The sequence below is a fragment of the Ornithorhynchus anatinus genome, chromosome 17 (genome assembly GCF_004115215.2).
Source record: "Ornithorhynchus anatinus isolate Pmale09 chromosome 17, mOrnAna1.pri.v4, whole genome shotgun sequence".
Lineage (NCBI taxonomy): Eukaryota > Metazoa > Chordata > Mammalia > Monotremata > Ornithorhynchidae > Ornithorhynchus > Ornithorhynchus anatinus.
This window is the reverse complement of record NC_041744.1, coordinates 16,435,137-16,455,535: the sequence shown is the minus strand read 5'-3', so window position 1 is coordinate 16,455,535 and position 20,399 is coordinate 16,435,137. Positions and strand designations below refer to the sequence as shown.

General features: G+C 46.0%; 1 protein-coding gene and 1 non-coding gene across 3 annotated transcripts; one reads left to right on the top strand and one right to left on the bottom strand.

The window, feature by feature from the left end:
• Positions 1–719: 719 nt before the first annotated feature.
• On the top strand, positions 720–857 carry LOC114818108. The gene has a single exon (XR_003765927.1). It is a non-coding gene; the product is annotated as a small nucleolar RNA SNORA7 (small nucleolar RNA).
• Positions 858–941: 84 nt separating this feature from the next.
• LOC100079346 (C-type lectin domain family 1 member B-like) lies at positions 942–20,094 on the bottom strand. 2 transcript variants are annotated; one of them, XM_029082390.2, is made up of 6 exons: positions 19,767–20,094; positions 12,878–12,976; positions 6,526–6,630; positions 6,231–6,379; positions 3,418–3,524; positions 942–1,355 (listed from the first exon to the last, which is right to left on the bottom strand). In XM_029082390.2, the coding sequence occupies exons 1-6, from the start codon at positions 19,879–19,881 to the stop codon at positions 1,211–1,213; spliced, it is 720 nt and encodes a 239-aa protein (XP_028938223.1). In that variant the 5' UTR covers positions 19,882–20,094; the 3' UTR covers positions 942–1,210. The 2 variants fall into 2 exon arrangements, with proteins under 2 accessions (XP_028938223.1, XP_028938224.1); XM_029082391.1 differs by lacking the exon at positions 19,767–20,094 and adding an exon at positions 14,355–14,528.
• Between the last annotated feature and the right edge of the window lie 305 nt (positions 20,095–20,399).

Below are 20,399 nucleotides of genomic sequence, written 5' to 3'. Positions count from 1 at the left end.
GTATCCACCCCAGTGCTTAGTACAGTGCCTGCAGCGTAGTAATAATAATAATAATGTTGGTATTTGTTAAGCGCTTACTATGTGCAGACCACTGTTTTAAGCGCTGGGGTAGATACAGGGTAATAAGATTGACCCAGGTGAGGCTCACAGTTAATCCCCATTTTACAGATGAGGTGACTGAGGCACAGAGAAGTTAAGTGACTTGCCCACAGTCACAGCTGACAAGTGGCAGAGCCGGGATTAGAACCCATGAGCTCTGACTCCCAAGCCCGGGCTCTTGCCACTGAGCCATGCTACTTCTCATAGTAACTGTTTAATAATTATGGTATTTGCTAATGTTAATAATAACAAACGGAGTGGGTTAAAGTCTCCTTTAATACCCGTTCTCGTCCCAAGAGGACTAAATTCAATGCAGGGATTGCAACAGGAATAGAAACCTCCCTTACCTTGCTTTGACTAATACTATATTACTGGCCCTTCCCACTCTCTGCTCCACCCCATTACATAACCCTTGTCGCCATAATAACCCTTGTCACCATGATAACCCTCATTCATGTAAATCCTCTTTGCCAAACTTCTCCAAGGATATATTTTAGGAAATGTGTGGCTACTTGGTGTCACTGTTCCCAGGCCTTGGGATGGTCCATCCGGATTCTCTGTTTCCTTGGTCCAAAGCGATCTGGTTTGAGGCACATATGGATAGTCCCTGAGCATTTAGTCCCCTCCCAGGATGGCACCTGGAGAGTTTCCAGTACTCTACCAGTCTCAGCTATGGGAGGGGAAGTCAAGCAGAGACATATCCACTCCATTCCTAGTTTGGGCAGTGACTAGCGAGTGGAAAGATATCTCTTACAAGTCCCATGCTGGGCAGCAGCGGCACGGGAGAGAGTCGAGGGAGGAGACTCTACTGCATGGAAGAAGGCAGAGGGAAACTGCTTCTGTTTTTTTACCAAGAAAGTTCTATGGATACACTGCCAAAATGATTGCAGATGGAGGTTGGAGCATTCTGGGAGAAGTATGTCCATGGAGAGGTTGTGGGTCAGAAACAACTTGACATCAGGAGAGAAGATAGGACAAGCAATTAGTACAGTGCTCTGCACACAGTAAGTGCTCATTGAGACCTTTGAATGATGGATTGGTGTTCCAAGCCCCAGAAGTCTGAATGACAGCTTCACCCTCTGATTCTCCAAATGTCCCTCTGGGACAGGGCTCAAAGCAAGAGGTCGATCTTAATGTTTCCGCCTACACTCTCACATAAGGTGGGATAACTTTCCTGGCAGTCTGCAGCTTGGATCTTCCCGTTGTGGAAAAAGGCACAGTGTCGATTGGCCTCTCCATCTCCTGATATTTGGAACCTGCAGAAGGAAAAGGTGAGAGTGTGAACTCTGATCCACCGCACCCCCATGGACACCTCGTTGCTCCTTGCCCCACCTTTTACTTGAATTTCTGAGATGGGATGGATTCTGTTGCCGAAGTGTGCATTCCAAGTGCTCCGCACATAGTAAGCGCTCAAAAATACTATTGAATGAATGATTCAGTCTCCATGACAGTTACGGGATGCTGGGGGTACAGGTTGACTGATTTTTTTTTTTTTTAAGTTCCCCTGGGACGCACTAGGACACACGCAGTGAGACCTTATGCAATTGCTGCAGGTCAGAGAGCCAAAGTACATACTGTCTAAAAGTAGCCTATATCTCATTTATTTCTGTGTTCCAGACCATAGGTGGATGGTTCCTCCATCCAGCATAGTTTTAGGATTGAGGCACCGGATCTAGAATGATGCTAGGAATTCCTCCATTCCCGTATTGGATGAAAATTGTTGACTTCCGGCCAATGCTGGCCCAGCAGTGTTTGGACATTATTGGGTTTGGTTCGTCCCCAGATTAGTTCCCTAGAATCCACCCACCCCTTAGTTTGATTAAAAAAAAAAAAAAAAAAAAAAAACCAGTTGGTTATTTGTTGAGGAAGGGGGTCCACATCACCAGGTTATCCTCATCAACCATCATTTTCCTTATCCTCCTCATCATCATAATCATTAATATTATTGTTATCATCATCATTCAATCGTATTTACTGAGCGTTTACTGTGTGCAGAGTACTGTACTAAACACTTGGAAAGTACAATTCAGCAACATCAGAATCACCATCTTCATCATTACTACAGCGAAGCAGTGTGACTTCTCGGAAAGAGCACAGGCCTCGGGATCAAACCCTGGCTTCTAATTCCTGCTCCTCAGTTACCAGCTGTGTGACCTTGGGCAAGTCACTTAACTACTCTGAGCCTCAGTTCTCTCAATCACAGAATGTGGATTCAGTACCTATTCTCCCTCCTATTTAGACTGTGAGCCCCATGTGGAACCTGATTAGCCTGTATCTCCCCCAGTGCTAAATATGGTGCTTGGCACGTAGTAAGCATTGAACAAATGCTACTGTCATTATAATGATTTTGATTATGGTAGCGACTGTCATCATAACCATCACTTCATGATGAAGTCACTGCTTAAAGGCACATGATCATGTTGTTACACAAAACTGCAAAATTAATTTAATTAATCTTTAACAGCACCAACTTTAAAAAGATGGTGAGGGTTCACAGGATGGATTAATCTCATATCCCCCAGGTGCCTCCATTTCAATCAGTCAGTGATATTAATTAAGCACTTACTATGTGCAAAGCACTGTAATAAATGCTTGGAATAATGCAATACAATTTCAACTCTTGAGTCCCTTATGCATTTGTGTATTCACATACCATATTGAAATTATATACTTAACCTTACACTTGATTTCTTCCTCCTATCATTAATTTTAGTGTATTTTTTCCCCACTAGATTGCAAATTCCTTGTTGACAGGCCTCTTATGTACTAACCTTAGTGTACTCTCCCTACCCCTTAATCAAGTTCTTTATGTAATCATCATTCAGTGAATACTAGGGAAGCAGCATGGTGAAGTGCACAGAGCACAAGCCTGGGAGTCAGAAGGTCATGGGTTCTAATTCTGGCTCTGCCACTTGTCTGCTGTGTGATCTTGGGCAAGTTACTTCACTTCTCTGTGCCTCAGTTCCCTCATCTATAAAATGGGGTGAGCCTTAGCGGGACAGGGACCGTGTCCAATCCGGTTTACTTGTATCTGCCCCAGTGCTTAGAGTGCCTGGTGCATAATAAGCACTTAACGAATACTACAAATTATTACTATTATTATTACTACTGATTAATTGATTGGAACTGCTCTCTCTTCTGTACCCTTGGCCCAGGGTAATTCACCCTTCTGACCTTCTCCACTGCCACCTATTATAAGACCTCCTGGACTCTGAGCCTTTATAAGGCTCATTATCAGTCTGCCTGGAGCCTGAGGGGAGAACTGAGCTCGCCGTCCTATCACAGCGGGCAGGGGTGACCATCCGGGCCAGCACTCACAGATCCGTGGCCAGCACTGAGCCATCCTCCCACATCCACGGACTGTCGATGGCCCGGCGGGACAATCCGATCCAGCGAATCTTGTTGGTGTTCCTGTTGATGTAAGCCTGCGGGGAGACGTGCAGATTGAGGAGACAAGCCAGCAGGGAGAGGATGTGGGAATCTACAATCCCTCTACCACTCCTGGGAACCAAACCAGTAAAGATACTGAGGTGCCAGGGCTCTCCGATGATGATATTTAATGATGATTTTTGTTAAGCACTTTCTGTGTGTCAAGAGCTGTTCTAACTACTAGGGTAGATAGAAGCTAATCAGGTTTGACAAAGTCATTGTGCTACATGGGGCTCACAGCCTTAATCCCCAGTTTAGAGATGAGGGAACTGAGGCAGAAAGAAGTGAAATGACTTGCCCAAGGTCACACAGCAGACAAGTGGCAAAGCCAGGATGAGCACCCAGGTCCTTCTGACTCCCCAGCCTGTCCTCGATCCACGAGGCCAGGCTGCTTCTCACTCTTCTCTCTCTGATGGCCACTTGAACCTAAACATTTTCCCATCATCAAGAAATGGCTTAAAACCTCCCTTTCCTTCCCTTTGTACTCCATCCACCAATTCTCCATCTTTTGGAGAAGCAGCATGGCTCAGTGGAAAGAGCTTGGGCTTGGGAGTCAGAGGACATGGGTTTGAATCACAGTTCTGTCATTTGGCTGCTATGTGACTGTGGGCAAGTCACTTCACTTCTCTGTGCCTCAGTTCCCTCATCTGCAAAATGGGAATTAAGACTGTGAGCCTCATGTGGGACAACCTGATTGCCCTGTATACCCCAGCGCTTAGAACAGTGCTTTACACATAGTAAGTGCTTACCAAATATCAACATTATTATTATTATTATTTTTCTTCCAGCCTCTAATCCCAGGATCTGTTTCCCTTCACCCACTCCCACCTTCAGAACAGGCACCACTGCTCTCAATTCGACTGCAGCCCCCTAAAGCAATGTGCCCATGCTTGGTACGGAGGCCCCAAGGAAGTCTTGCATCAGGGCCAGAAGAGTAGTGGTAGACTATTGGAAAAAACAGGGGTCTGGAAGTCAGAGAACCCAAGGTCTAATCACGCTTCCACCACTTGACTTCTGTGTGACCTGGGGAAAGTCACTAAACCTCTCTGGGCCACAGTTACCTCATCTGTAAAATGGGGATTGTGACTGTGATCCCCAGGGGGCCATTGACTGTGTCCATCTTGATAAACTAGTGTCTTCCCCAGAGCATGGCTCCTACCGTTCCTCTCCAAATTCCTTGAGGGAGTTGTCTGCACCCACTGTCTCAACTTCCCCTCTGCTTGACCCCCTCCAATCTGGCTTACTTCACTCCAGAGAAACTGCCCCCTCAAAGGTCATAAATGATCATTTTTGTCCCAAATCCAATGGTCTCTATTGCATTCCAAACCTTTCAGCTGTCAACACCAGTAACCACTCCTTTCTCCTGGAAACGTTATCCCACCTTAGCCTCACTGACCCTGCCCTTTTCTGGTTTTCCTCCTATCTTCTGGTAGCTTATTTCCAGTTCCTTTCAGGGGTTCCTCTTCTGCCTCCAACCCCTACCTGTGGCTGTCCCTCAAGGTTTAGATCTGAGTCTCCTTCTACAACCATTCGCTTGCATGGCTTCAACTACCACCTCTCTGTGGATGACGTCCAAATCTACATCTCCAGGCCTGACTTTTCTCCAGGCCTGATTTTCCTCCCTTTCTGCAGTCTCACATTTCCTCCTGCCTTCAAAACATTTTTATTGGGATGCCCTCCCGTCACCTTAAATTTAACATGTCCAAAACAGAGCTCCTTATCTTCCCAAACAAACCCTGTCTGCCCCATAACTTTCCCATCATTGTGGAGAGCACCACCATCCTTCCTGCTTCACAAGTGCCTCACCTTGGCCTATCATGGACTCCTCTCTCTCATTGAGCCCATGTATTCAATCCATCACTTGATCCACTTGGTTCAAACTTCACAACAAATCAACCATTTCCCCTCTATCCAATCTGTTACCACAGTAATCCAGGCATTTATCCTATCCTGTCTGATTACTGTATCAGCCTCTTTCCTGACCTCCCTGTCTCCTGTCTCTCCCCTCTCCAGTCCATACTTCACTCAGCTGCCTGGATCATTTTTTCCACACAAGTTTTCCCCCATCTGGTGGTTGTTCATCCATCTCCGCATCAAATGGAAGCTTCTTACCACTGGCATTAAAGTACTCAATAACTCTGTCCCCTCCTACCTCACCTCGCTAATCTCCTGCTACAACCTAGTCCACCCACTTTGCTCCTTTAATGCCAACTTCCTCACCGTACCCCTCTCTCTCTTCTTTATTTTTAATGGTATTTAAGTGCTTACTCTGTGCCGGGTACTTTGCTAAGGGCTGGGGTAGATGACAAGGTAATCAGGTTAGATACAGTGTATGCCCCCCACAAGGGGCTCACAGCCTTAATCCACATTTTACAGAAGAGGTAGCTGAAGCATAAAGAAGTAAAGTGACTTGCCCAAGGTCACACAGCAGACAAGTGGCAGAGTCGATCTTGTCGCCCACATCCTGTCTCTGTTTTAATCCCCATTACCAGATGAGGAAACAGGCCCAGAACGGTTAAGTGACTTGCACAAGGTCACCCAGCAGACAAGTGGCAGAGCTGGGATTAGAACCCAGGTCCTCTGACTCCCGGGCCCGTGCTCTTTCCATTAGGCCATGTTACTTAACAGTAAGCATTTAACAACTACCCAAGTATTATTATGATTCTGATCATCATCATCATTAATAAGATCCAGGTCCTCACCAGTTCTTCCTTGTTATCAACCTTCAGCATCACGTAGTTCTTACTGGCACAATAGGTCCTGCTGTCCTCCCAGGTTCTGTTTCTATGGGAAAGGAGGTAGCAATTTCCTTGGTGATATTTTAGAGAGGAGCAAGGATTGCATTTGTGTCCTGGAGAAGGAACCAGAGCATCTGATTAAATGGCAAGGTACATCCCGTTCCTGATCTTCCTCCGCCCGAGCTCTCCTGACGGCCTCGGGCCCCACGCCGCTCTCCGTCCGGGATTCCCGAGGGCAGTTGGCGGCTGGCATGTTTACCTTTGGTCTTGGAGACAAGCTCTTGGCAGAGTCTTCTGGCCAGTTGCTGCAGAGTCTCAGAGACATTTCCATCCTGGATTGCCACGTGGTTTGGTTGCCTGATGACTGCAGGGACAGTGGGAACCGGTAGAAGATTACCATGGATTATGGTGAAACTGTGAACCCGTCACTGGGCAGAGATTGTCTCTATCTGTTGCCGAATTGTACGTTCTAAGCACTTAGTACAGTGTTCTGCACATAGTAAATGCTCAATAAATACTATTGAATGAATGAATGAATGAAACATCTCTCCCCTGACACTCTTGGGGGATGGTGTCTCTGGCCAGGTGGTGGCTGAGAGATGTTGGTGTGAAGATCATCCGATGTCTTTGCTGGTAGTCACTTACCCCTGCCTTTACTGGTAATAATAATAATAATAATGGCATTTGTTAAGCACCTACTATGTGCCAAGCACTGTTCTAAGCACTGGGGAGGATACAAGATGATCAGGTTGTCCCATGTGGGGCTCCCAGTCCTAATCCCCGTTTTCCAGATGAGATAACTGAGGCACAGAGAAGTGAAGTGACTTGCCCAAAGTCACGAATCTGACAAGAGGCTGAGCAAGGATTTGAACCCACAACCTCTGACTCCCAAGCCCATGCTCTTGCCACAGAGCCATGCTGCAGTGTTGCCAGTGAATAGAGCACAGGCCTGGGAGCCAGAAGGACCTGGGTTCTAAACCCAGCTCCACCACTTGTCTGTTGTGGAACTTTGGGCAAATCATTTAACTTCCATGTGCCTCAGTGACCTCATCTCTGAAATGAAGACTTTTGAGTCTGATGTGGGCTAGGGACTGAATCCAGCCCAATTACCTTATCTACCCAAGCACTTAGTACAGTCCTTGGCAAATAGTAAGTGCTTAACAAACACCACAATTATTATTATCACTCACCATCATCATCATCATAATTATTATTGGTCTGGGGAGGCAGCTGCACCGGGGAGAAGGCATGAAAATGGTTAGTTTTTTTCCACCTGACAATGTGAAGTTGCTGTGGCTATTCTGCTCAATCCTACAGGAACTTGTAGGGTTAAATCATCCCCTATTTGTTCCTCTTCTTTCCAGAAGTGCATTTAGAGAACAGGGAGGCAGGCGAATGAAGAGAGGCTGGTGGTGATTGTGAAGTGGAGATGGGAAGCAATGTGACCTTATGGAAAGACCATGGGACTGAGAGGGTCTGGATTTTAATCCTGGCTCTGCTGCTTTCCTGCTGTGTGACTCTGGGCAAGTCACTTCAGTTATATGTGCCTCAGGTTTCCAATTTGTAAAATGGGGATTCAATACCTGTTACCCCTTCTACATAGCCCTTCAGCCCAGTGTGGGACAGGGAGTGTATCCATCTTAATTATCTTTGATCCATCCCAGTGCAGCTCTTTAAATATGTTCATAGCTTTAAATTTTGTTCTAAATTATTTATTTCCATTAATACCAGTCTCCCCCTCTAGACTGTAAGCTCATTATGGGCAGAGAGAATGTCTGCTTATTCTCTTGTATCATACTCTCCCAAGTGCTTAGTACAGTATTCTGCATATAATAGCTCAATTAATACCACTGGTTGATTGTTTAATGGCATATAATATGTGCTGAACAGAACATCATCATCAGAAGTCTCCCTTGGTGGGTGGGTCCCCAAGAGCAGTGAAATACTTCCCAACCAGTGGTGATTTCCTACACTTAGATAAATCTGTTAGGTGCCCCAGTCAATCATATTCACTGAGCAAGGTGCTTGCAGAAAGTGCCCAGCCTTCTGTTAAATATGCAGACTCGTATTGTGGATCTTCCCCTAGACCCTGGAAGCTGTCCAAGCTCCTGTGAGAGAATGACTCAGCCGTGCCATGACAATTCTCATTTCATCTCCAATTCTGCCACTTGTCTGGTGTGGGACCTTGGGTGAGTCACTTAACTTTTTGGGCTTCAGTTTCCACATCTGTAAAATAGGGATTAAGACAGTGAACCCCATGTGGGACACGAATTGTGTCCAACCTGATTAGCTTGTACCTACTACAAGCTAACAAGGAATGGAGTGGGATGCGCAGGTGGAAGGGGTATATTTTGTGAGAAGGCAGGAGATCCTTCTAGAGAGATTGATTGGAAAGATGCAGAGTTGAAGGGGCAGGAGTAGGGAGAGATTGGGGAGGGGCAGTGGAGATTTTAAGGAGATCACCCTTAAGAGTGTCAATTTTCTCAATAAAGTAAGTGACCAGATTTTTAGGGCCAAGGGATGTGGGGATGGGCAGTGGGTTTGCGGAGGGAGTTAAATGTTTGGAACAACTGGTGAGGGTGATGGGTGTGGGTATCAATAAGGATGGAGAGAGAATTTTGCTAGGCAGAGGACAGGACAGAGTTAAAGCACACAAGGATGAACTTGAAGTGGAGGAAGTTGACCTGATATCTACATTTCTACCAGCAGCGCTCTGCAGCTCCTCAACAGGAGCCAAAAAGGCAGCCTGTGGAGGAGATCCAGGACTGTGGGTGAGTGGTATGAGATCAATAAATGGATAGGGGAGCGAGTGAGTTGATTTCAGTAGAGAAGGTGGTGATCAGTGAGTCAATTTTTTCATCAAGGGAAGGTAGTTTGGACATGGAGGCTAAATAGGGATGATGACACAAGAAAATAGAAAGGGGTCAAAATGTGGGAGGACTCTATGCAGGGAACAGCACAGATAAGCCAGGGGGAGGTTTGTGGGAGAGATGGCAGGTTAGGGGGTTGTGGTCAGATAGAGGGATGTCAGAGTTGGTGAGGGTAGAGATTGTGCATTGGCTAGAGATGATGAGATCAAGCGTGTGTCTGAGTTGGTGAATGGGTGGGGTGGAGCGGGAGGTCAGTGGAGTTGAGAAGGGATAGGAGGGCAGCCGACGGGTCATGAGGAACATCAGTTGAAGTCCCCAAGGATCAATGTAGGCACAGAGAAAGAGAGAAGGAATGTGAGAAAGGGATCAAAATGATTAAAAAAGTTGGAGCTGGGACCCGGGGGGTGGTAGATGACTGTTACTAGAATCTGGAGTGGGTGGTCGAGCCTCTCATCCTTTAACCCCATCCAATTTTCTCAAGTCATCATGTTTCATTTAGCCTCCATGCCCAAACTATCTTCCCTAGATGACAAAATTGTTTCTCTCAACGCCATCCTCTCTGTTGAAATCAACTCACTCGCTCCCCTATCCCTTCACTGATCTCATAGCACTAACCCACAGCCCTCGATCTCCTCTCCTGTCCATCTCCATTTCTCTTGTGCACCAGCTGCAGAGCACTGCTGGTGGAAATCTAGATATTAGGCCGACTTCCTCCACTTCAAGTTTATCCTTGCATGTTTTAACTCTATTCTCTCCTCTGTCTGGCAAATTGACTTCTCCATCCTTTTAACATCCATGCCCATCTCCCTCGAAGGTTGTTCCAGACACTAAATTCCCTCCTCAAACCCTCTGCTCCTCTCTCCCACATTACTTTTCCCTAATAACCTGGCCACCTACTTTACTGAGAAAATTGATACTCTCAGAAGTGATCTCCCTAAAATCTCCCCTTCCCAGCCCCTCACTTCTCCTGCCCCTTCTTCAACTCTCCCATCAGTAGCTCTAGAGGAGATCTCCTGCCTTCTCTCAAAATCCACCCTCTCCACCTGCACATCTGAACCCATTCCTTTGTACCTTATCAAAACACTTGCCCCCTTCTTCCTTCCCTAACTGCCAACTTCAATTGTTTGCTCTTCAGGGATTTTTTTCCCCACTGTTTCCAACTACCCTCGTGTCTTCCCATCCTAAAAAAAAAATAAAACACCTCCCTTGACTCCACAGCTCCCTCCAGTTATTGCCCCATCTCTCTCCTACCATTCCTCTCCAAACTCCTTGAATGAGTTGTCTACACCTGCTGTCTCAAGTTCCTCTCCTCCAATTCTCTCCTTGACTCCCTCCAACTTGGCTTCTGTCCCCTTCATTCCAGAGAGACTGCCCTCTCAAAGATCACTGGTGAACTCGTTCTTGCCAATCCAATGGGCTCTACTCCATTCTAATCCTGCTCGACCTCTGAGCTGCCTTGAACACTGTCAAACACCCACTTCGCCTAGAAACATTATCCAACTTCTGCTTCACTGCCGCTATCCTCTCCCGCTCCTTCTCTTATTTCTCTGAATGCTCATTCTCAGTCTCTTTCATGGTCTTCTCTCCTGCCTCCTACTTCCTAACTGTAGAAGTTCCTCAAAGTTCAGTTCTGGGTCCCCTTCTATTCTCCATTTTTACCCACTCCCTTAGAGAACTCATTCATTCCCATGGCTTCAATTACCATGTCTACCTGGATGATACCCAAATCTACATCTCCAGCCTTGATCTCTCTCTCTCTCTGCATTCTCACATTACCTCCTGCCTTCAAGACATCTCTACTTGGATGTCCTCCCCTCAAGCACAACATGTCCAAAACAGTACTCCTTATCTTCCCACCCAAATCATGTCCTCCCTGTGACTTTCCCATTGCTGTAATAATAATGATAGTAATAATAATAATTCTGGTATTTGTTAGCACTTACTGTGGGCCAGGCTCTATATGAAGTGCTGGGGTGGGTACAAGCAAATCAGGTTGGACATATTCATTCATTCATTCATTCATTCAATAGTATTTATTGAGCGCTTACTATGTGCAGAGCACTGTACTAAGCACTTGGGATGAACAAGTCGGCAACAGATAGAGACAGTCCCTGCCATTTGACGGGCTTACAGTCTAATCGGGGGAGACGGACAGACAAGAACAATGGCAATAAACAGCGTCAAGGGGTAGAACATCTCGTAAAAACAATGGCAACTAAATAGAATAGTCCCTGTCCCACATGGAGCCCACAGTCATAATCCCTATTTCATGAATAAGGTAAGTGAGGCACAGAGAAGTCAAGTGACTGGCCCAAGGTCAAACAGCAGACAAGTGGTAGGGTTGGGATTAGAACCCAGGTCCTCTGAGTCCCAGGCCTGAGTTCTTTCTACAAGGCCATGTGATGCTGTATATTTTGTATTTGACATACATCTCTTCTTACAATTTAGAAAAATCTAATGCAATAGAATTTCAGAAATAGTGATTAAATCGCCACTCCTACAGGTGTTTCTGGCCTGGAAGAGAGATTACAAATTTTGTCCCAATTACCTTCTTTGAAGTTTCACACTATAGACGGCACCACCATCCTTCCTGACTCACAAGCCTATAACCTTGGCATTATCCTTAGCTATCCTCATTCAACCCATCACTAAATGTTGGTTCCACCTTTACAGCATTGGTAAAAATCAGCTCTTTTCTCTCCATCTAAACTCTTATCACATTAATCCAGTCACCCGTCCTACGTCGCCTCGATTACTGTATCTGCCTCCTTGCTGACCTCCCCCCCTCCAGTCCATACTTCACTCTGCTGCCCAGATCATTTTTCTACAGAAGCGTTCAGGCCGTTTTCTCACTCCTCAAGAAACTCCAGTAGTTGTCCACCCACCTTTGACTCAGAAACTCCTCACTGTTGGCTTTAAAGATTCAATCACCTTATCCCCTCCTACCTCACCTCACTGCTTTCCAACCACAATCTAGCCCCCACATTTCGCCCCTTTAATGCTAACCTTCGTACTGTGCCTCCATCTTGTCTATCTCACCACCGGCCTCTCTCCCATGTCCTGCTTCTGTCCTGGAACAACCTTCCTCCTCATATCAAACAGACAATTACTCTCCACCTCTTGAAAGCCTTATCGAAAGACCATCTCTTCCAAGTGGCCTTCCCTGACCAAGCCCTTCTTTCCTTTTCTCCTACTCCCTTCTGTGTTGTCCTGACCTTCTCCCTTTATTTAACCCCCATCAACCTGGCCCACAGCATTTATATACAGATCTATAATTCATTTAATGTCTCCCCCTTTGGACTCAAAACTCATTGTGGGAAGGGAATGTGTCTGCTTATTGTTATATTGTACTCTCCCAAGCTCTTACTGCAGTGTTTTGCACATAGGAAGCATTCAACAAATATGATTGACTGACTCTCTTCTAGTTTCATTATATTTGCCAGTGCAGTGCTCTTCCCAAAGTAGGCTTAGGGTTCCTAAGAAGGACAGTTTATCTAATATTATTGGATTAAATATTTCTTAGTGTGAGCCAATGGGAAGGCCAGGGGAATATGCTTAATTTAATGCTTTGTCACGAATGCTGGGGTTGGATGTGAATTTTTGCTAGGCTGGGAAGACTTTCTGGTATTCTCTCTCAGGTCCAGGCAACTGGACAAGACTTGTTGATCTAAGGTCCTGGAGCCTCCTGGAATATTCCAAATTCCTTCCCTTCTCATGGGGTAGGGAGAGGTGGGTTCTTACTCATGGTCCCCAAGGTCACCACCCCAGACAGAGACAGCAGACACAGAACCAGCAAAGCCAGAGCAACTGGACGCCACAGGGAAGACGGAGTCCGGGGACCTGCAGGGAGGAAACAAGATTTGATGAGGATTACTGCAGACATTAGCAACAGTCAGGGAGTAAACTCTTCTGGTTGGGGAAAAGGAATCCTTGTTAAAATATTCGTAATGCTTCTGGGAAGATGGTTACTGATCATTATTATGACTTCATTATAGTACTTTAAGAGCTTACTATTTGTTAATCAATCAATGATATTTACTGAGCACTTACTATGCACAGAGGTACTAAATGCTTGGGACAGTACAATACAACAAAGTTTATGGACGTGTTCTAGAGAGAAAAAGTATTGAAGCTTCCCAAATTTGCAGGCTATCCTTATGCAAGTCCTAATCTGTGTGCTAATCAAATCCCCATTTTATAGATTAAGTAACTGAGGCCCAAAGGAATTGAAGTGACTTCCCAAAGTTACACAGGAGACAACTGGCAGAGCCGAATTTAGAACCCAGGTCCTCTGGCTCCCAGGCCTGGGCTCTTTGCCTTGGGCCACTCTGCTTCTCAGCTACCAGATATTTTCTTCTCACCTCAGAAGTAATAGACCCCTGACAGATTACACGTACTCTGCGGGTCAAACATTGTAATGACATCGTACAGAACCCTCTGTGGACATTCCCATTTCTCGAGTGGATCATCTTTTCCCTCACTCTAGCAATTGGTACTCAAGGGCCCATAAGGTATAATTCTCTCTAGTAAATGCAGGGGAAAGTACATTAGGAAACAAGTCAATCATTTGAATATATTTGAGTGTTTACTGTGTTCAGAGCACTGTACTAAATGCTAGGGAGAGTACAGTATAACTCTATAACAGACAGATAACTTGCCCACAAGGAGCTTACAGTCTAGAGGGGAAGACGGACATTTATATGAATTATGGTTATGTACATAAGTGCTGTGGGGATGAGGTATGGTGAATAAAGGGTACAAATCCCAGGCCTCTTGGAAGAAATGATTTTAATAAGGCTTTGAAGGTGGGGAGAGTGATCATCTGTTGGATATGACGGGGAGGGAGATCCAGGCCAGAGGCCAGATGTAGGAAAGGGATAGGCCTGGAGATAGTCTGAGATCCAGGTTGCTTTCTCTTCCAAACACAGATGCAGCTTCTGAGCTCTGGAACTCAGTGGCAGGAATTGGAACAGAAATATAGGGTGGAATGCCTTACACCATTTCAGAACAGGCCAGAATTGTCCAGTTTGAAACCTGATGAAGTTTGAAACCTGATGAATGGACACCCGAACACTTGTCGTTTCCACCTGCAGTCAAACTATCTGACAGAGGGGAAAGGGATCTTGAGGGAGCAGTAAGAAATAGTCTGAGGGGGCAAAGATGACACCTCACCATTCTCCCCTGGAGATTCCGAGGCTGGGGGGATTGATATTCCTACCTGAAGGGCTCTTGGAGGAGTAATGGATTCTGCTGGATTTTATGTGTAGCATCATATATCCATCTTCGTCCTCCATGCTGGCTTTACTCCTGGGTGGAGGTGGGTGGAAGGCCCCCACAAATGTGCACACAAACCCACTGCACACTCATCCGTGCCTTCGACTCATCTCCTGAAGGAGAGGCTGACAAGTGGCTTATGAGAGGGTGAATTGAGGCTTGTTCAGGAAGTTCTCTTCCTGCTGCTCAGATATAATATAACCCTTGGAACTGAAAGAGGAATTTGTGGTGTGGTGACAACAGAAAGGAAACTTTCTCCCATTATCTCTGGCTAAGATCATGAGGAACTCTTCATTGGTTCTGTGGAATGTTAGTGTGGCCTGGTGGGAAAAGCACAGGGCTGGAAATTAGGGGACCTGGGTTCTAATCCCCGCTTTGCTCCATGTCTGCTGTGTGACCTTGGGCAAGTCACTTCACTTCTCTGAGCCAAATGGGGATTCAATACCCACTCTCCCTCCTACTTGGACCGTGAGCCTCACGAGGGATCCGATTATCTTGTATCTACCTCAGGGCTTAGTAAAGTGCTTGGCGCATCGTAAGAGCTTAACACAATTATTATCATTACTGCATCTTTCCCAAGCCTCCAGGGGCCGTGATGGGCTGTTTCCGATAGACCGTCTAAACCCAGGTAGATGCGAATGACGCTACCCAATCTCAGCAGGTCTCAATGTCTTGCCCAATGGGAGTCCACACAGCCAGCCATGAAGGACTATCTGTTCTAGACCCATCTGGGTTGGAACTGGGGCAGCAATGAGTGAGAGGAGTCCATTACAGTCCCCTGAAAAGATGGTAGCGGGAGGTAGCACCCCAGCACCACCATTTCAGGTTGGCTTGGGGTTCGCTTTGAACCGTGGAATCCCAGCCCAGTCCTAACTCTTAAGCCAGCCTCCGAGGGGGTCTGGGAGAATGTATATATTATAACGACGGTTTCCCCGGCGAGATTGTAACTGCTTGAGAGCAGCAGTTGTGTCTAATTTATTGCACTACCCTAAGGGTTAAGTAAAGTGCTCTGCTCACAGTAAGTGCTCAATAAATGCCATTGGCTGATTGATTCCCCCCTGTCTGAAACAGAAATCCTGGGACTTTGCCAGTATCGGGTTTGCCTTCAAATGTGGAGAAGTGAGACAACTAGACAAAGGACACCGGTTCTGTCATTCCTCTTTCTAGCCCCTTGGACAAAATCCATAATCTTCTTCCTCTTTACTAGCCCTTGGGACAAAAAACAGTAATCCAGTGTCGTTTTGCTGCTGGCAATAATCCTGGGATCCCTCTCTGAGAAGATAGCCAATTCTGTCCTCAGTAAATCAGACAATAAAACAATCAGCCAACTAATCCACTAATCATTGGTAGATATTAAGTGCCTAGTGTAGAGAACACTGTACTAAGCCCTGGCAATATACAACTGACGAAGACAAAGGTCCCTGTCTTCAAGGAGCTTACAATTCACAAAGAACCATGGTTGTTGACTGCAAAAGTACAAAAGGATTGATGAATGAGAGTAAGGTAAAATGTTGAGCATATAAGAACTGAGGTGTTTTTAAGTGCTAAGGGAAGTTCTTAGACAGTTGCATTCTAAGTTGGATGATTTCTGTTTCTCTTCCTCCCTTTTGTCCATGGATGTCTTTTATCCTTTTATACATTTGTTAATACTAAATATTATAAAGTATTTAAATGCTTACTAGGTGTCAGGCACTGGAGTAAGCGCTGGAGTGGATACAAACTAATCAGGTTGGACAATGAGCTTACAGTCTAGAGGGTAAGAGGAAATTGTAATAGTGGCCAGTGCCAAAGATACCTCAGTCACCCTCTGTTCCTGCAGTCTAAGACCATACAACTGCAGGAGGCAGACATGTTAAATCCTTGGAGACTGATGGGGGTTGGTGGCCACCTGGGTTTCCAGCTGGGTGGGTGGTGCCATTATTTGTCTCCACACCGCTGCTAGTGCTGATCTCCCAGCGTTTTTCACTCAGTCTCCAACAAGACTTGAGAACTTCTGAGAGGAGCAGAGAAGACTTCAAACTGGGCCCCTCCCCTACTGTCTCTTAGAAGAGCCAGCAGTTAAACATTTTTGAGGAAGAGATCAAATGCGAGTGGCTAAGGCTGGAATGCGATCGGACAGGAAGTGAGACTTTCAAGAGAGATGTTCGTTTCGAGAGCAGACTGAGGAACAAGGAGTCCATTCTCCTTGTTCACAACCCACATGTGATAGCAGATTTTTAGCGTTCGGGGCCCCTTTGCCATCAAGAGACAGAGGCCTCTGGGGGACTTTTTCAGGACCTGTAATTGTAACTGGGACTGCTCGGTTAATGTCGATTGGAGTTTGGCATTAGGTTCTGCTAGGTGTCTTCCTCCCTAACTGACCCTACCCATGGTGGCCAGTTCAGAAGCCCCTTTCTCCTACCAAGCCTAGCACTTCATTCAGTCGACCCCTAGGTGTCCAGCTTGTATTTTTCACTCCTGAATCAGGCTGGGTCAATTAAATCATACCGTGCTTCCTTGAGTCATTCTCCCCACAACAAAATGTCCATCCCCTCTGGGATTGGGGAAATCATTCCAGCCTCGATGGATCACATGCCCTCCCAGATCCAGACCTAGGCTGTGATCCAAAACACTGAGGTCTGATGGCGTTCCTCCATTTTTTTGCCACTTCTGCCCTGCTCTAGTGCTAAGACAATACACCCCAAATCAAATTTAACCACTCCCTTGTCCGTTGTTCCAAGTTTACCCTAAAACCAAGACCCTCTGCTTTGGTCTCTGGTGAGGTTCCACAGATTATCCTGATCATTAGAACTGCACACAGCAAAAACAACTTAATTTTATGACCCGTTAGCAGAAGGTCACACTTCCCCTTCTAAACCGTTGATGTCTGAGCAAGATCCAACCACAGGACAAGGAGGGCCGTAGAATGGCACCTCTGTTTTCATGGGCAAAATGTACAAGAGATTCGCTCTCAGATACTTATGCTCATGGATGAATCCTACTGTTGGTGACATCACTCTTGAACAAGAGGACAGGTCTACAACAGGCTGACATTCCCCCTCTAGGCTGTAAGCTTATTGTGGGCAGAGAGCTTATCTACTAACTCTGTTACATTGTACTCCCACAAACGCTTACTATAGTGCTCTGCACATGCAGTAAATGCTAAATAAATAAGATTGACAGGGCCCAACTATCCAGATGGTGAAGCTGTCCCCATCTCTGGGGATGTGATGAAGTTGAATATAAAGGGCACCCCTTTTTTCCCAGGGCTCAGGGCTGTTAGCACATTCTCCAGCGTCCTTGGGCCTAACTGAATCTCTCCAACTCCTCTTTGTCTCTCCCTCAGGCCTCCACTTCCCCTGAGGTGACATGGATCCAGGAGCTTCCAGGCAGGTGAAGGCCTCTCCAGAGCCCCAGCCCTCCTCCCATGGAGACTTTTCCACTATGCTGTCTGACCTATCTAGTTTGACATTCGACGGCCATACCCAGAACCTCCATCCTCAGTAATCAGGCAAAGTTGAGGACCCTGATTGTGGAGCCAGAAAATGATACTCACCTCAGTGAGTTATAGCACGATTGGCCCATCGCAAAACAAATGTGGCCGACCTTGAATGTGCAGGGAAATCTCCTTAATTATCCATTCTCATGCAGCAGGAATAGTGACTTCCCTTACCTTGGTTTGAGGAATTTTGTATTGTACATAATCCTACTCGTGTCCCCCTTACTCCACCTTCTTACATAACCCTTGTTCAGTGGCAACCATTATGCCCACACATTCTCTCTCAAAGAAGCTTGTCTTAGGATAGAGTTTAGGGAACCTGTGAGCCCCGCAGAGACAGGGACTATAAAGAAAGTCATGGGTTCTAATCCTGGCTCCACCGCTTTTCTGCTCTGTGACCTTGGGCAAGTCACTTTGCTTCCCTGTGGCTCAGTCACCTGCCAAATGGGGATTAAGAGTGAGTGTCCCATGTGGGACAGGGACTGTGTCCCTCCTGATTTTCTTGTATGGATCCCAGGACTTAGTACAGTGCCTGGCGTGTAACAAACGCCACAATATTACTCCTATTTCAACCTGTTGGTCAGTCAGTTGTATTTATTGAGTGCCTAATCGCTGTACTAATCGTTTGGGAGAGTACAATATATCAGACATATTCTCTTCCCACAGCAAGCTGAGTCACAGCAACTTTTTCCAATTCTTCTATTACTACTCAGTAGGGGAGATATGGATACTTCCTCATGGTCCCCAAGGCCACCAGCAGAGCCAGCAATAGCAGACACAGGATCAGAAAAACCAGAGCGACTGGATGCCACTTGGAAGATGGAGCTCGTTCATTTATTCAATCGTATATCTTGAGCACTTACTGGGTGCAGAGGGCTGTACTAAGTGCTTGGAAAGTATGATTCAGCAATTGGCACAGTGAACTGACTTCCCCAAGGTCTCACAGCAAGCAATTGACAGAGCATTTGTCAGAGCTAGGGTTAGAATCCAGGTCCTCTGACTCCCAAGCCCGTGCTCTTTCCACTAGGCCACACTGTTTCTCGTGCAGTAGAGTGCACATAATGCTCAATGAATATCATTGATTGAACAATTAATTGATTGTGTTCTCTACCCAGATCTCTGAAAACTCAGATCCTGCTTCTGAGCCATGGAGCTAGGTGGTAGAATTTGAGGTGGGAGAAGCTAGGAACATAAATAAAATATATATGGCATAAAGATATTTAGTATCATCCAGGGGACAGTCATATCACCTGAAAACTTGATTGGTACAAAATCAGAAGAACATTTTCCCTAACTCTTGAATGTTTCTCTCTGCAGTCAGAACAATCTGTGCGGGGCAAAGGGATCTCATGGGAATAGGAAGGAATCATTGAATAAAAGAATTTTTTTTTAAATTAACAACTTACTCTAAGCAAAATAGTGCACTGAGTACTGGAGAAAAAGTGCAAGTTTGAAAATAAACCACGGTCTCTAGCTTTCCAAAGGGCTCACAAACTAACACTCAGAGGAAAGAAAAGACCGGCAGTAGATCCAAAAGAAAAAGCAAAAGGATAAAAACAACAAAACAACGATAAGGATATGTAGAAAAAAATCAATTATGAGAAGCAGTGTTTCCTAGTGGATAGAGCATGGGCCTGAGAGTCAGAGGATAGGCCTGCACGCAGTAAACGCTCAGTAAATATGATTGGCTGACTGACTCACCCTGGCTGACCTGGATCTCCTCCTTGTCCTTTCATGCACCACCACTGTTCCGGACCTACGTTTTGGAGCCGAACCCATTCATTTTCACGTTCCTGGGCCATCTCTATTATCTAACGCCCTGTCAGCAAGGGCATGAGCTGGGGTCTGGTGAAAGTGCTGGAAAGGGGGAGGGAGTACCTCGTTCTGATCCTGCCAATCCCTTGATGGAGGTTTGCTGTTGGATGCTCATCATGATGTATCCGTCCTCGTCCTCGTCCTCCATGTTCTCTGCTCTCGGGTCTGTGAGCTCCATGGAGGTAGATCTGACCTTTCAGAAAGTGAAGTGTCCAAAGAGGAATGGAATCACATGATAGAGATGTAGCCTATATCTGGGTTCCCTTTAGGCAAGTTTGGTCCTCACCCCAACCCCACCGTGTATATGTACATACTTTCACAGTCTATTTCCCCTATCTGCAACTTGCTTCAGTTACCTATCTCCCCTTGTAGACTATAAAAACATTGTGGTTAGGCATTGTGTAGACGATTCTATTATGTAATTATCTCCCAAGTTGCTTAGTACAGTTCTCTGCACACAATAAGTGCTCAGTACTGATTGATTGATTGACTGGGGCCTCTTCAGGCCAGATCAGATAGTTGTCATCTCTGGAACTGCTGATTCCTGGAGGCAGAGCCACCGTCAACTAATTCTGCACCTCAGCGAAAGGAGAAACTGCATCTCAAGTTTCACGTAGACTGTCATCAAAAGAAAGGAGGAACTGACTCCTTCTGCGGGACTCTTTGATGAATGCTTTGAAGAAGCGGCTTGGCCTA

Excerpts from the sequence above, each read along its gene's own strand:
- LOC100079346 (XM_029082390.2), bottom strand. The coding sequence starts at position 19,881 with ATGGAGCTCACAGACCCGAGAGCAGAGAACATGGAGGACGAGGACGAG. Across the intron at positions 6,631-12,877 it reads GGTGACCTTGGGGACCATGA|TCATCAGGCAACCAAACCAC; the intron begins GTAAGAACCCAC and ends CTGTCCCTGCAG. Across the intron at positions 1,356-3,417 it reads TCAGTGCTGGCCACGGATCT|GTTCCAAATATCAGGAGATG; the intron begins GTGAGTGCTGGC and ends TTCCTTCTGCAG.